The sequence below is a fragment of the Protopterus annectens genome, chromosome 9.part0, assembly GCF_019279795.1.
Source record: "Protopterus annectens isolate FY-2018-M chromosome 9.part0, PAN1.0, whole genome shotgun sequence".
NCBI lineage: Eukaryota > Metazoa > Chordata > Ceratodontiformes > Protopteridae > Protopterus > Protopterus annectens.
In genome coordinates this window covers 838,863,768-838,879,167 of record NC_056743.1, presented here as the reverse complement: position 1 = coordinate 838,879,167, position 15,400 = coordinate 838,863,768, and the positions used below count along the sequence as shown (strand labels likewise).

At 43.6% G+C, this 15,400-nt stretch overlaps 1 protein-coding gene across 2 annotated transcripts in view; it reads left to right on the top strand.

The window, feature by feature from the left end:
• The window catches only part of SYNGAP1 (synaptic Ras GTPase activating protein 1), a 2,730,366-nt gene that overhangs the window by 152,190 nt on the left and 2,562,776 nt on the right, over positions 1-15,400 (top strand). For both annotated transcript variants that reach the window (XM_044083521.1, XM_044083520.1), the window contains exon 2: positions 3,230-3,318. In XM_044083521.1, coding sequence (XP_043939456.1) covers positions 3,283-3,318 — 36 coding nt within the window. In that variant the 5' untranslated portion in view covers positions 3,230-3,282. The remainder of the gene's footprint in view (positions 1-3,229; positions 3,319-15,400) is intronic.

Here is a 15,400-nt window from a genome sequence, read left to right as displayed (position 1 = left end):
AGGGTTTTATTCCTTTAAGAAGGTCCCACAACTGAGATGACATTGCCAGTGAGCATCAGCTCAATATGAAGAATACCCATGTTTATAGTGAGACCAGGAAAAAGTAGAGTTCTCTGCTGAGTGATGCCCTTTAAGACACAAACAAGAGTAGTACAGAAATCATTTGTGTATATGGTTGTAAGTAAAGTGTATTGATCATGGTAATTAGCCATTTTGTTTCAAACAGTACTAAGCAATGGTACTAGTCTGATAAAATGTCTCCCTATTAAAATATTGGCACCTGTAATGTCAAGTGCTGAAAAGCCCCCACACACAAAAAAAGACTGAAAACCCAGGAAAAGAGCGAATTTTTAAAGGGGGACATGCTCCCAGCACCTACCAGTATGGGGGGGGGGTCAAGCCCACCACACCCCCAGACTTATATATCAAGAGAAAAATGAATATTTTGAGAATTGGCTACCTCGGATGTGGTATCTGTAAGTTCATTCTTTCATCCATTCAGTCTCTGTGATTGGATCCTGACATTTCGAATAGTTAGCAATAAAAACACACTCTTAAAGAGTGACAGATATCTATCTGATTTAATAAGGAGATTTAGAATAGACTGGTAGAGCATACTGTAGGGAATGAATACCCATTTCTCAAGAATTGCAAGAGTAGGAGGGGTGGGGGCAGCAAGTCCAGCCTGTCATGTGCTGCCTGTAGCTGTGATTTTACAGAAAATAATGGCATAATTTATAAGTACAAAGAAGGGGATGGCACAGTGGTGCAGCTCGATCAGCTAGATCAGCTCGATCCTTAGCTGGGGTGCCTTCGGTATGGAGTCTGCATGTCCTCCCTGTGTTCATGTGGGTTTCCTCCAGGTGCTGTGGTTACCTCCCACATTCCAAAGACATGCAGTAGGTGGATTGAACACTCTAAATTGGTCATAGGTGTTAGTGTCTGTGCAAGTGTATGGTGTGGAGGAATTACCATGGCACGGCTAGTCATCTGGTGGTGTAAACCTTGGCTCTAGATGATTGTCACTAGTGAAGTGACACCCCAACCCCGTGTGCAAAAATAGGAAAAAGGGATTGTGGATTGTGGGTGGATGGATGGATTGTAAGTAGAAATAAAATTAAACAAAAAAAATAGCTAAAAATATAACTGTTTTTATTTTGAGGTCAGAGCACTTTTGGAATAACAGTGATTTAGTTTCCTCATCCATAACTTCTGCGCCAAAGATGTCACGTCTTTATGTCTTGGTATTTATGGACAGTTAATAATGTGTCTGCTTAGGTTTCATATTTGAGAATTTGGTGCTTTGGGGTTTGGCACTCCACGGTACATCCAAGGGAATAAATCTGATATTTTATCCTTGATGTTAGTGGCACAGTGAAATAATGCATCAGTGATATTGACATACACTGCTTCTTTTCTGACAGCATACCTGTGTATCATCAGTCACACCATTTTATTTATTTATTTATTAAGTACAGCTGGATTAAGGCCAGCATGAAGTAGAGATGCTACATTTGTTGTTTATAAGACAAAAACAGAGAGAAGCATAGTTGTGCAGGCTCTGTGGTGTAGAGATTTTGGCTGTTACTTTACCCCTGATTACCTGGGTTAGATTAGCAACCTAGACTCTGGAAAAGCCAGTTGGAGAGAGTTGAGAGTGAGTGGTTGATGCCAGTTTGCCTATCTCATTGGAAAGAGTTGGCTGAGCCTCACCTCATGTGTGACATCTGAGTGAATGCACTCAAGTACATCTGCAGAAGGAAATTGAGTGAGTGTTAGCCGAACAAGGAATGTGTCCAGCAGTGTATTGGTGATGTGCAGAAGCATGCATCCACACTTGTTCAGCTTGGAAGGTATTACACTATGTTGTTCAGCCAGTGGGATGAGGGAACATTAGCAAGCATCCAAAAAAAAACCTAACTTCTACTGGATAATGAGCTCAGTTGCTGGCTGTTTCCTTTTTTCCCAAGCTGTCCTAGGATACTGGGAGTTAGAAGAACAGACAGGCCATTAGGGTATGTAGCCTTGATGATTGCTGGAGGAAATGGGAGTAAAGTAATAAAGGTTCTCTTGTTAAAAAAGACATTAAGATAACTAGCTGGTGTAGTGCTCCTGTTCTGTCATTGGTAATGGTGCTTTTAGAAGTAAAGGAAACCACAATTTATGGCCTTCTTTAGAGACTTTTCTACCCAGAAGTCTTACTAGTACTGTTTTATTTCTTGTTCACATTTTGTAAATCTGTAGTGTTTTGTGTCAAAGCTATGTCTAGTCCTGTCTAGTTCCCTGCAACCATTATCCATTTTCCTTCAAGAGTCTGTCTAATCCAACGTTGTGTCATGCCTTACTCATCTTGTATAATCTTCATAGTCATGTTTCCACTTATTGCTCTCATCCCATTTTGAACACTATGTTGCACTATCTAGGTTAATCTAAGTACTCTGTTTTCAGAGTGGCTTGCTTGCCCCAAATGCTTATTAGGCAATGGTGCTTGGGGAGAATGCTTTTACTTTTGGCATAATTTGGCTAAAGGTGGACAAAAGACCCATCCAAGTGCCGTACAACAAAGGATTGTTGTATAATGATTTCCTAATGGGTTTGGTGATGCAGATGCTGCACATATTTCAGTAGTTACATTTGGCTCCATTTAGCACTAGAATAAATATTTATGTTTTTTTTCCTATGGCGTGAATGAGATGATGTGCTATAAAAATAAAGCATTTGTTTAAGTGAAACTTTTGAAATAAATGTTTATCTCTGCTTTATCATGCAGGAAGGTAGGATATTGAAATGGAAGCTAAGATTTTTTTCTGCAATGGTAAGGATCTTTCAGAAGTCAGTTTTATGGCTTGCTGCCAGTGCTTATTGCTGCAGAATGATGAACCCTTATTACGGGGGGATCTCATCTGCTACTTACTGGTGGTACAGATGTGTCTAATATAAACAAATGATATTTTTTCAGAAACATGACAAGGCATATTATATATGTGGTCTAACTTACCGGCACACACTTTGCTGGTAGTGGACATAACATAGATGACTAAAAGAGAACAGCAAGAAATCCTAAATAAACAAGAAAAAGAATTTGTGGGTTTTTCTTTGAACCTTAAAATGTTAACGGTGTTAAACAGGGATGAAATGGGCTTTTTCACTAAAGGGGAGGGGTGGAGGTGGGAGCAGCCTTTGTAATATGGCATTAATTTTTTTCATTCTCTTTCTCTCTTTTTTTAAGACTACAACTTGGCACGTTCCAGGAGGAAGAGTGTCCCTGGCATTAGGTATAACATGGAGCCAGCTGCGTCGGCACCCTTCCGACCGACGGTAAGTGGTAATTTGAGATTTGCAGGTTTTTTAGTGCCTTATTTTAGAATGTGGCAGTGGTAGCCTCTGTTTTGTAATCACTAGGACTGTGGACAAACATAGCTGACAAGTGCAAATTCATGCAGAGCTCCTTACAGCTCTGAATCTCATAGCCTATCTTTTCGCAGTCTGTTATGCCTGATGCCTCTTTTAGTGCTGTGTGTCTGCAGTACCAGTATGTCCCTAATGCTCATTCACAGTGCTGTGCTGTTGTGTCTGACTTTGCCTGAACCTGCTTACTGTTTTATCTGTCATTCCTCCAGTGTCTGTGACAAGAGTTTGAACCCATTTTGCAGACAGATAATATGCATACTGTTGCCAGTCTAGGCTGAACTGCCTCTTTGCATCGAGGAGAAGAGGCTACGTAACTGACACTCCATCAGTACTATTTGGTTGCTCCTACTGCTCATTATTCATTTAGCAGAAGAGTACAAGGCGAAGCAGTGGTCTCTTCCACTATCTTTGTTCTGTTTTAGCATTTCTAGCAGAAAAGTCATTTATGAGTGTCAGGCCAGTAACTGCCTCTATAAAAAAAAATTTAAATCCTCAAGCAGTTAATGATTGCTGGGAAGTCAGGGAGCTTGGCTGATAAAGCCAGTAGTAGTGTTTAATAGCCCTTGATGCCCTGTGTTTGTCTTGCAGAGGAGGGAATATTTTGCTGGCAACTCTCCAGTTCCATTTATTACTTATTTCATCACTTTTTTGGTCTGATAGGGTTGAGGCAGGTTCTGTCTGGTTAATCATCATCTTTAAAATTTGTATATCCCCGTTAATGAACCAGCAAGGAATACAGGACTGAAAAGCCAATGTTTTTGGTCACAGTCATATATCTGACCCAAACACCGTATGCTCACAGTGCTATTAGCTTTTAATCAGTTTTATTATTCTTTTGTGTTAACCTCAACTAAAATGCTAGTGGCAGCCTGGTACCACAGCACACTGACATGTTAGTGATTGTCAAAGTTCTTGAATGTTTTTATTTTGAAGTACAGATTCTTGTTACTCCAGCCCATAGTCCTTTACTGTACATTTGGAGTGTACTTCAGGCAATCATTTGCACTCTTTTTACCTCAAATGGTTTATGTTTACTACCCTTTAGATACAGCATCCAGCCAGGAAATATAGCAGTTAACATATTCGTCTATGAATTTTATTAAACTAAGAAAACAGTTAAAAGAAAACTCCACCTTAGTACTCAAAACACATTTTTTTTTCATTGTATCTTTGAGCTTGTTTTTGAGCTATTTTAATGTCTCAAAATCACTCCAAGTGCTGCTTTTACAATTTTAATGTATTTCTGTCAGAATGGCAGATGATGGGGCCTGCCTTGGTAACATGATCTTGTTTTCTTGCTTTCATTCCTTCTTCCCAGAATAATTTCAAGTCCACTTTATATGACTCATGTTAGACATAAGGAAGTGGTGCTGTTTTCTCATGCCATTAAGATTGAATGGCAGGACTGTGAAGCATTGTCATCTAAACACACCTTCTGTAACAGAGCTGCTTCTGTGTTTACCTGACTGGGCCTCATTTATGTGTCTGTCAGAGCTTGTTCTATGCTATAAATAGTTACTAGCTACTTGCAGCAAAAGAAAGTAGATAAATAACATAATTTTGTAAGAGGGGTCTTTTGTAGTCCTGAAAGATTTGATAAACCCTCCCCCATATTCTCATGCTGAGGTGTGAAAACTCTCACTGCAGTCAGTGATCCTTGCTGTACATTTACAAGTGACAAGTAGTAGAACTCTAAATTTAGTCTGTCTGCTACTTCCCAGTGCCTTCTCTCATGAATGATGAAGACTTAAAATGTGCTTTACTAGTTCCTCAATTATTTCTGTCATGTTCACCCTCCTTTTTTCTATTTCATATTTATTTATGCTTTGGTAACCAGGAAAGTGAACTGGTCCCAGGACCCTTTTCAGCCACAACTTAGGCTACATTGGCAAAGATAATAATGATTATTAAATGTACTTCGCAATAGAAAAAGAAAAAAAATACTGACATAAAGACATTGACCAAGACTGCATGTGCAACACATAGCACCGTGACATTGACCAAGTAAATCATTGAGCAACATTTACTAGAATGTATACATTAATAATGCTTAACTATACTATGTTTATTATAAATAATTCATTGTATGGACACATTGCATGCACACACACACACACACGTGTGTGTATATATATATATATATATGTATAATGTGTATTAGCAAATCGAAACATCACTTACCTGAGCACCTATTGATCAGCACATAATCATCGAACTACAAAAACTATGAACGGCCACGTCCATGTTATACGTTAATTCCTAAAACAAACAACCTGCCACTCATAGGACAACCTTGCTTGACTGTATCACTTTACCATCCTTTTATGAAAATGATAATTTCATTTCCATTATATGCTATTTGCACCATTTGTATAAATGTATTCCCTATTCTACATTCTTGCAAAATTCTCCACAGTTACTTATGATGATGGTAGTATCAAATGTTATATCTTTGTAACATCTGCTAATACTAATTTAACTTTGTCCTCTCCTTCAATTGTCTCATTTAACACCTCCTTTATCAATCATAATAATTCTTTACTTTTTCTTCTTTTCACTCCATTCAATCCATCTATTAAAACTTCATTCATAAACTTTTCTATTATCTGATGCATTATTGTGATTAATATCTCTGTTATTTGAAGTTTCTGGTCTCATATTCCTAATGCCACTTTAATCTCCCTTCTTCCATATCAATTTAATCACCCCTCACAGATGTACTCATTTTTGCACCCCCCTCATCCAGTGTTGTGTCTTCCATCTGCCTCAGCCTGTGGGTTGTTGAATCCAATTGAATCCAGTGCTGGCACTTTAGAATCTTGGCTTTGAAGCTCAGGCTCATCTCCCCAGGTCTTAGCTTGGATGGCTTTGACTCTGGATTTGCTCTTTATGCATTTGACTTTGGCAGTTTTTGGAGCTGGCTACATCCCGGAGCCAGGAGGTCATGGGCCTGGGGTCGGGGTCGGGTGAAGCTTTTGGAGACAGCTCTGCCCCTGGGGGTCTCAGACTTGGAGAGACTGGCCACAGATCTGGCCTGGTCATTGTCTGGTTTTCCTAGGTCCTTGGATTAAAGGAGGTCCTTCCCCAGTTACCTGGCTTTGGCATTCAAAGTCTTGGAAAGGATCCTGTCCAGTTTGGGGTAGGGAAGCCATCTCTGGGTTGGATTCAGCCCATTTCTCCAGTCTTCCTGCTGCCTTGCTCAGTGGCAGTCATCATCTCTAGGACTTAAACAGTCCAGGATCCAGGGCTCCTCTGATGTTTCCCTACCTCTGCCAGAATCTCCTCCACTGGAGGAGCACAGGAAACATCAGTGCATGAGGAGGCACCTTGACTTCCCACAGGAGTTACTAACAAAGTTGCGGACCTCAGTGAGTGGGAATATTCTCCTAAATCTCCCTGTGATGATGCTTTTTTTTGTTGTTCTGTTGCCCCTTCCCCTGAAGAGTCAGTTTCCTTTATGTCTTTGGTGTAGTGATTGATTTGTTGTCTAGGAGGGTAAGGAGTGAGCTGGGCATTGTGGAGCCTATTCCCAAAAAACAGATAAGACCTTAGTTAAAGGTAGGGCACATTGGAGGAAGGGAACTGCAGTTGATGCCATTCTTGTAGCCACTGCCACCAAGAAAGAACTATCCGAGAATAGTGCATCTTTCCATTCCCTGAATTGAGAGTCCAGGGCATTGGACAGATTTAGGAAGCACACTTATGATTCAGCCACTTTTGCCCTTCATAAAGTGAAGTGTATGACACACCTTACCAGGCTACAGAGAGACTTAATGACGTTATCAAGGTCCATACATCAATTGAATCATGGAAGTCCATGGGGGCTCAGGAGGAAGATATTCCAAAATCCAGTGTTGTCACAGACCAGCAGTAATTTGTCAACACTTGTAGCCAAATAAGCACTTATCCTATTTCATCAATTACAGATACAGAATTAATATTTACTGTCCTTAAAATGTTCTGTCGTTATTGAACTGTAATATTCTTTTCCGAATTAGCAACAGTTTCTCCTTTAAATTTAAGCAATTTGCACTTCACAACTTTCTATCCATTTTACATAATTCTTTTAACACAGTTCACTACCACTCTCATACGTTCATTTTGCTTTTTCCTTTTTTGTCCTTCCCCATTTGTCACTTCCTTTATTACACCAACTCTTTCTTACTAATGTTACTAGATAAGGTGGTGCTTCTTCTTTTCACCCCTTAAGTAATACTGCTGTTTTCATAATAATTACTTGACCTCCCTTTTATTTCTTTATTATAAAAAGCTTTCTTTATTTACATGATGACATTCATTCATTTCTAATACCATTCCAGTTAACCAGCTTAAAATGCCTTTTTCTACCAATATATTTGTCTTCTGATTTTATTTATATGTCCTTATATTTCTTTTAAAAGGCTATCCACCATTTTGTCCTTGATGGATAAAAATCTCTCATTGTGGAATAGCCTGCCCAGAAACATTTTATTTCATGTTTTAACATACACTTTTCTGTAATTTGCCTTGCTAACTTTTTAATACCTATTCTTTCCACCAGCGTATTTTCATCTCCATCTGTTACTATCCAAAATGACAAATGATCTGAAGAAACAGCAGTTATAAAGCCTCTATCTTTCTCCAAGATATCCTGTGATGACAATACATATTCTATATCAATTGTAAAGAGCCTCCATCATATGTATATGCCCTCTTTTTTCGTATATGTAATTGCCTATGTTTTATTATATATACAGTCTCCCTTGCATCTTGCAGTGTCTTCTTTTTTTGTTTCCTGATATGGCAGTTTAAATCTCATAACAGAAATAATTTTCATATTTGCCAACACATTATGTCTTAGCTTTTTAAAATATTCCTTCTCTTTCCTATTATTCTAAATAGTGAGTCATCTAGTCTTATCTCCGTTACTGATATCATATGAGACTTGTAAAATCTAAGCCCTAAATACTCTATACTTTTTTACCAAGAAAGCCACTGCTAAGCATGTATTAGATCTTAAGTGCAACATCATCTTATTTCCCCATAACTTCTTTCTTTACTGTTTTCCTTTTTTATTTAAGAGATGTGTATCTAATACAATAATGATGTCTTCCTTGGCAGACACCAATGTAACACATATATGCATCAGATCTAATGTTTAATATTGTTAATATTCGCCAAAATATTTCTCTTTTTCTTTCTTTTTCAATTTGGGTAAGATATTTTTAACTTTTCTTTTCTTTACTCATATTTTGCTTCTCAATTGGAGTCTTTCTCATATTGTCTTCATTTCTTTACCTTCACCTTCATCAGATTCTTCAGATTGATCTGTACCTTACAGTTTCTCAAATCTATTTTGTCTATACATGCAGCCCTGTCTGAGTTTTCAACAGAAAGTTGTTCTTTACTGACTCATTTCTGTCGTCAGATTCCACATTTTTATGTTCATATTGTCACTCAGTAGCATTACTTTCCTGAGCTACCTGTTATTTTTACATAAATCTTCATTAGATTTTCTTTCCTCTTTCTCCAACATATGTATAGATCTGATGTAGTTAACTTCATTTGATCAGCAACCTGTGGGTATCGGAGCCGACCTGGATCCGAGCCGGCAGCTTTCCAAGCTTGAGATCCGAGCTCCAAACTCCTCCCCTTACCCATAATACCCTGCCATCTCCTTCCAACCCACAGATCTCGTCTGCTGTGGCTTCTACAAGCACAAGAGACGAACTCCTGGTTAAGAGTTAGTGAGTAATTGTTAAAATAATCTTTTTGTGGTTTCATTTTTGTGAGTAGTGTGTGTGTGTCAGATTGTTCACTTATCGACCTCCTCTTTTTCCTTCTTATCTTAGTTTTTTTTTTTAATACTTTTATCCTCCCCCTTAGTCTGGTGTGTGTGAGTGCGTGTGGTAAGTGTCTAGGATGGCTGAAGGCCCTAAGGCCATTTTCTCTAAATGCTCTGAGTGTGGCCATAAGCTCTCCCCAGCCGATGGCCACACTCAGTGCGTTATTTGCCTGGGGGTTTCACACCTCTCATCGGGCTGCCATATTTGTGCAGATTTTAACCCCCGGGCCCTGAGGGATAGGAGGAACAAGCTTATCCTGGCGGGTCTTATACCCTCGGACTCTGCTTCTTCCTCCTGTCCCTCAGTGGCTTCAGCCGCGGCTGCGGTTGTTCAACCTGCTACCTTGTCTCCCCTGGCTGGGACTCAAACTCCCGTTGTTTGCCAGGGAGAGAAAGAACCAAGGAAAATAGAAAGGTGAGCGAGGGAGAAGGAGAAGGAGAGGGAAAGAGATAGACAGAAGCACAGGAGCCACAAGCGGCAGGCCGAGTCAGCCCCTTTGGCCCAGCCGGCTAAACTCCTTTCTTCCCCTCAGAAGATTCCCTGGTCCTCCCCCTCTCGGCTCCGCTCTCCACCTTCTCACCGGAGCCAGAGGAGGAGCCTTGGCCATCTTCGAGGTTGTCGCGGCGGCCCTCCAGGGCCGTTTCGGCGGCCTCATCTAGGTCTACCCGAAGCCTTTCTGATGCCGACATGGACCGGATGATGCGTCGCTTTCTACAGACCCAGATGCAGATGGGAGTGCTCCTGACCCCCCCCCCCTCCGGGGGGGAGTTCAGCCACCTTTTTCGCCCGTATAGCTCCTTCTCCGATCCACTATCAGGTTTTGGAGCCGTCGGATCTGAGTAGCCTTGGAGCTGGAGAGTTGTCGGTGCCGATAGTGGTTGCTACTTCGACGCCAGCTGTGCCTTCGAGTTTGCTGGATCCTTTTCCGGATCCGAGCTCTCGGGGCCGAGGGCCGGGCATCGGATCCGAGAGGATTGGTGCGTCTTTGGCTCCGTTGCAGTAGAGTCACACCTCTCTTTCGGATCCGATCGCTTCGGCTCCGGCTTCGGTCCCCACGTCGGACCCGAGGGTGTTGATCAAGGATCCCAGACAGAGCGGTTCACCCTCGGTGTTCGACGTCGTGGAGAGGGTTCTCTCGAGAGGTTCGAGACCCCCTGCTCTTACTATGGGTCCAGCCACCACTCCATTGCATATGGGCCTTTCCTCCATCGTCCGGCCCCAGGGACAGCCTGCGTCAATGTCCCAGACAGTTCCTTCAGTGGAACAAGACCCTGTTGGTGAGCTCTCCTTGGACAGCCCCCCCCGAGAAGATCCCTCACAAACGCAAGTGTAAGAGGAGGCACTTGGACTCCCCCGAGCCCCTCATGGAAGACACCGACTTAGAGGAAGGGGAAGGTTAACCCAGGTCACCCCCCTGAGGACGTCTCCTTTGGAGACATTATGGAAATGCTGCGCTTAAAGGGGGGGGGGGTCGGCAGCCCAAAAGCCTTCCTCAGATGAGTCAGTGTTTCTGGAAGCATTCGATGCAGGCCCGTCTACCTCTTGGGTGCCCCCCCCCGGCCGACCCCCTGGTGGACCTGATCACTACCAGGGCGAGGAAGGAACTGGACACTGTAGAGCCAATCCCCAGGAGGCCTAATAAGATTCTTAGGCCCCCGGTGGATAGGACAGCATGGAGCAAAGATTCCCCTGTAGATACCATGGTGGTAGCGGCTGCCACCAAGAAGGAACTAGCACAGGATAGTTCCTCGGTCCATCCTCCTGATAAGGAGTCTCGGACAATGGACCGTATTGGAAAGCGGATGTTTGCTTCAGCTACCTTCTCTATAAGGGCGCTGAATTACTTGGCCCATGTTATTAAGCTCCAGCGAGATCTGGTCAAAGAATACGCCGAGTCTCCCCCAGAGTCCATGTCGGCCGAGGACAAACGAACCTTCTCGACTCGCATGGCCACTCTAAAAGCTGTGTCAAACACATCTATGCGGCTACTCTCCCATGCCATGGAGGGAGCCGCTAGAGCCAGCGGATCAGGCATCGCCTTAAGGCGTCACACCTGGCTCCGACTTTGCGGAACCCTTCAAGGCGTCCTTCGCTAACGCTCCCTTTGACGGTTCTACCCTATTCGGGAAGACCATCTGAGATACGCTGGTTCAGAACGAGAAAGATGGGAAGACGCTGTCTGCTGTCAGAATCCACTTCTCGGCTCCTCAAAGGTCCTTTTCTTGGAACCAGGGAGGACAAAAGAAGATGTGGTTCCGGAAGTCTCAGCAGTCCCGTTATGCTCTGGACTCTTCGTCCTTGAGAGGCAGAGGGGGACAAAGTGGATGCCAGCCCAGAGGCAGAGGGGGCCCGAAGAATTTTGGGTCGCGAGAACCTTTCTCTAATCGACCCGTGCAGCAGCCCTGAGGGGTTGCCCGACTGCTCCTCTCTGGGGGGGGGGGGGGTTCGAAGCACCTGGCATAATGGGAGTCCATCACGATGGATTGCTGGGTGCTTTGTGTAATATCCAGAGGTTACTCTATCCCCTTCGTAAACTTACCTCCTCGATCGAGGCACCTCCCCGATGTACCACCCAGTCAGAGGGCGGCTGCAGCTTTAGAAATAGAAAAGCTGCTAGAAAAAAGAGCCATCCAGCATGTCCCCCCTGACCAGTTTGGGTTAGGCAATTACTCCAGGTTCTTTTTGGTGCCAGAAAAGACGGGGGACTTGAGGCTAATCCTCGACCTTTCTACTATGAACCTCTTCATTGCCAAGGAGAAATTCCGGATGGTCACACTTCAATTTATTCTCCCCCTGTTGCAGGAGAATGACTGGATGTGCTCCATAGACCTCAAGGACGCGTACTACCACATTCTCATGGACAGGCGTTCCGGGAGGTTCCTCTGCTTTCGGCTAGGAGCCAGTCACTTCCAGTTCAGGGTCCTACCCTTCGGCCTCACCACGGCTCCCAGGGTGTTCACCAAGGTCGTAGCGGTTGTAGCAGCCCACCTGAAGCTTCAGGGAATACAGGTTTTTCCATACCTAGACGACTGGCTCCTTACCGCCCCCTTCAGGCATCTACTTTGCTTAGCCAGGGATTATTTCCTGCTCCTGGCTTCCCAGTTGGGGATCACAATAAACCACAGGAAATTGTTTCTTTAACCTGCCCAAGTCCTGGACTTCATAGGGGCCAGATTAGACACGCTTCAAACCAAGGCCTTTTTGACGTCGGACAGACTTTGCAGCTTGACCCACCACGTCTTAGCCCTCTTTCAACTTCAAGCCCCATCGACGAAATTAGTCCTGAGAGCTTTAGGGTCCATGGCAGCGGCAATCAGCCTTTCACCCTTAGTGCACTTACACATGAGAGTCCTCCAGTGGACCTTGCAGGTTCAGCGGTCGATCCTTCAGCATCCATTGGACTCTCCGATCCGCCTCAGCAGAGTTTGCAGGGATTCCCTCATGTGGTGGATCCAGTCTCAGGAACTTTGGGAAGGACGACCATTTATAATGCCGCAACCCCAAGCCACGGTAACCACGGACGCTTTGTGCCTTGGGTGGGAGGGGCATTGCATGGGCAGGACTGTCCAAGGTACGTAGACTCAGACAGAGACCATGCTGCATATCAGTGTCCTGGAGATGAGAGCAGTGCTTCTAGCGTTGCAGGCCCTTCATGCCCTTCTCCCTCCAGGGACTATTGCAATTCAGACAGACAACATGTCGGTGGTCTGGTACATCAACAAACAGGGGGGAACCAGGTCTTACCCTCTTTGCCGAGAGGCCATGAGAGTTTGGGATTGGGCGATATCCACCAACCGCTTTCTGTTAGCAACGCACATTCCGGGTCGGTCCAACATCCTGGCAGACAAGCTGAGTCGAACTATCCTCTCACCTTACGAGTGGTCTCTGAACCTCTTAGTAGCGAATCAGATCTTCCACAAGTGGGGCCAGCCTTGCTGCAATCTCTTCGCATCGCCTTCAAACGCGAAGTGCAGCGAGTTTTTTGCTCTAACCCCCCCCCCCCCCCGAGGGAAAAGCCCCAGAGACGCTCTAGTTCATGCTTGGCCATCTGGCCTTCTTTATGCTTATCCTCCTCTTCCATTGATGACAAAATTCTTACAGAAAGCTTGTCGGTTGTGGAACAAGATTATCCTCATAGCCCCATTCTGGCCTCGTCAAACCTGGTTCCCTTTTCTACGGTTTCACCTCATAGCTCCTCTTTGGACCTTAGATCCCATTCCGGATCTGATATCTCACACGTTGGGATTGGAACCCCCAAATCTGGTCGACCTCAAGCTCTCAGCTTGGTTGATCCAGTTCCATTAGTTGCTAGGACGCCCGGTATCTCGTCGGCAGTGAGATCCATCCTGGTAGCGGCTCATAAGCCCTCTACCAGGAAGGTTTACAATAGCAAATGGAAACGTTTTTCCATCTGGGCCTCCGATAGGAATTTGGACCCTTTCACTGCTCCTATTCCAGCAGTGCTTGATTTCCTGTGTCACATCTTCCAACAAGGGGCCAGCTCTTCTACTGTAAAGGTACAGATGGCTGCTATATCCAATTTCCACATTGGAGACAATTTCAGTCCCTTAGCCTCCACTAAGATCTGTAAGACTTTCTTGAAAGGCACCTCCCTTAGGGCCTCCCATTTGAAATGCCATTCCCCCATGGGACCTGACTGTGGTCCTTCAGGCTCTCACCGGATCCCCCTTTGAACCTGCAGCTTCAGTTGAATTGAAATTCCTATGTTGGAAAACTGCCTTCTTAATAGCTATCACCTCAGCCAGAAGGGTGTCAGAACTTCAGGCCCTCTGTATTAAGCCCCCGTATCTTGTCTTCCATAAAGACAGGGTCTCTCTCAGGACTAATCCAACCTTTTTACCTAAAGTGGCTTCTGAGGCAAACATCAATCAGTCTATTAATCTACCAGTTTTTTCCCTAACTGTCAGAATAAAGGGGAATATAAACTTCATCTTTTAGATGTGCATAAACAGTTGCATTTTTACTTGCACAGAACAGCTGCCTTTTGAAAATCTGAGCAGCTCTTTGATTCTTTTGCAAAGCCCTTCTTAGGGAAGCCTGTGTCGAATGTGACTCTTGCCAGATGGATTTCTAGCTGCATTTTACTTTCATACAAGATTTCTGATCTGCCTGAGCATTTAGGGGTCCATGCTCACTCAACCCATTCAATGGCTACTTCTGCTGCCTTTTGGTCAAAGATTCCCCTGGATGACATTTGTTCTGCGGCTACTTGGGCCTCTTCACACACCTTTATCTCTCATTATAAGTTGGATTTGATCTCCAGAGGTAGAGCAGCCTTTGGCTCTGCAGTGCTCCAGAATATCCTTCCTTGAGGACCTCCCAAGTGTTTCGGTAGCTGGGGACTCTGTCCCACAGGTTGCTGATCAAATGAATTTAACTACTTCAGATAAAGAAGTTATGTACTCACCATAACGTTCCATCTGAGTAGTAAACTTCATTTGTCAGCGACCGACCCTCCCTCCTTCCCCCTAACCAAGTTCTTTAGAGACCTGAACCATAGTATGGTCCCAGTTTTTCTTAAACCTTAGGTTAGGTTTTACCTTTCAGGTTGTGGTATTGTCTTGTGATATTGTATAAATGGGCAAACATGATCTGGGGGTTGGAAGGAGATGGCAGGGTATTATGGGTAAGGGGAGGAGTTTGAGCTCGGATCTCAAGCTTGGAAAGCTGCCGGCTCGGATCTAGGTCGGATCCGATACTCACAGGTTGCTGACAAATGAAGTTACCTACTCAGATGGAACGTTATGGTGAGTACATAACTTCTTTTTTCTTACTGTTCTTTTGGTTCCCATCTCATCCTTCTTCCAGTCAAACCAAAAATGACCTACATTTTTACATATTCTGCGCTCCTGTTTGCAATTTGTTTGGCATGTTCTTTCACCTCAGATTGCTGGCATATTTTTTTTCTGAATTCTTAATCATATGTGTCATTTCCTCACAAAAATAGCTTTCTTTGGCTGTCCACCATATCACCCCCACAGCTCCTGCAGTATATATTTCGGCAAATGTGTAACTTTTTCATGAACATTTTTTTAATATGACATGAGCCTTTGAACTCATATTCAATAAACCACTGTTATCATTTGTCTTTTTAATGTTTTTTTAACCTGTTGGCAAATGCCATTTAAATATTCAGTAATATT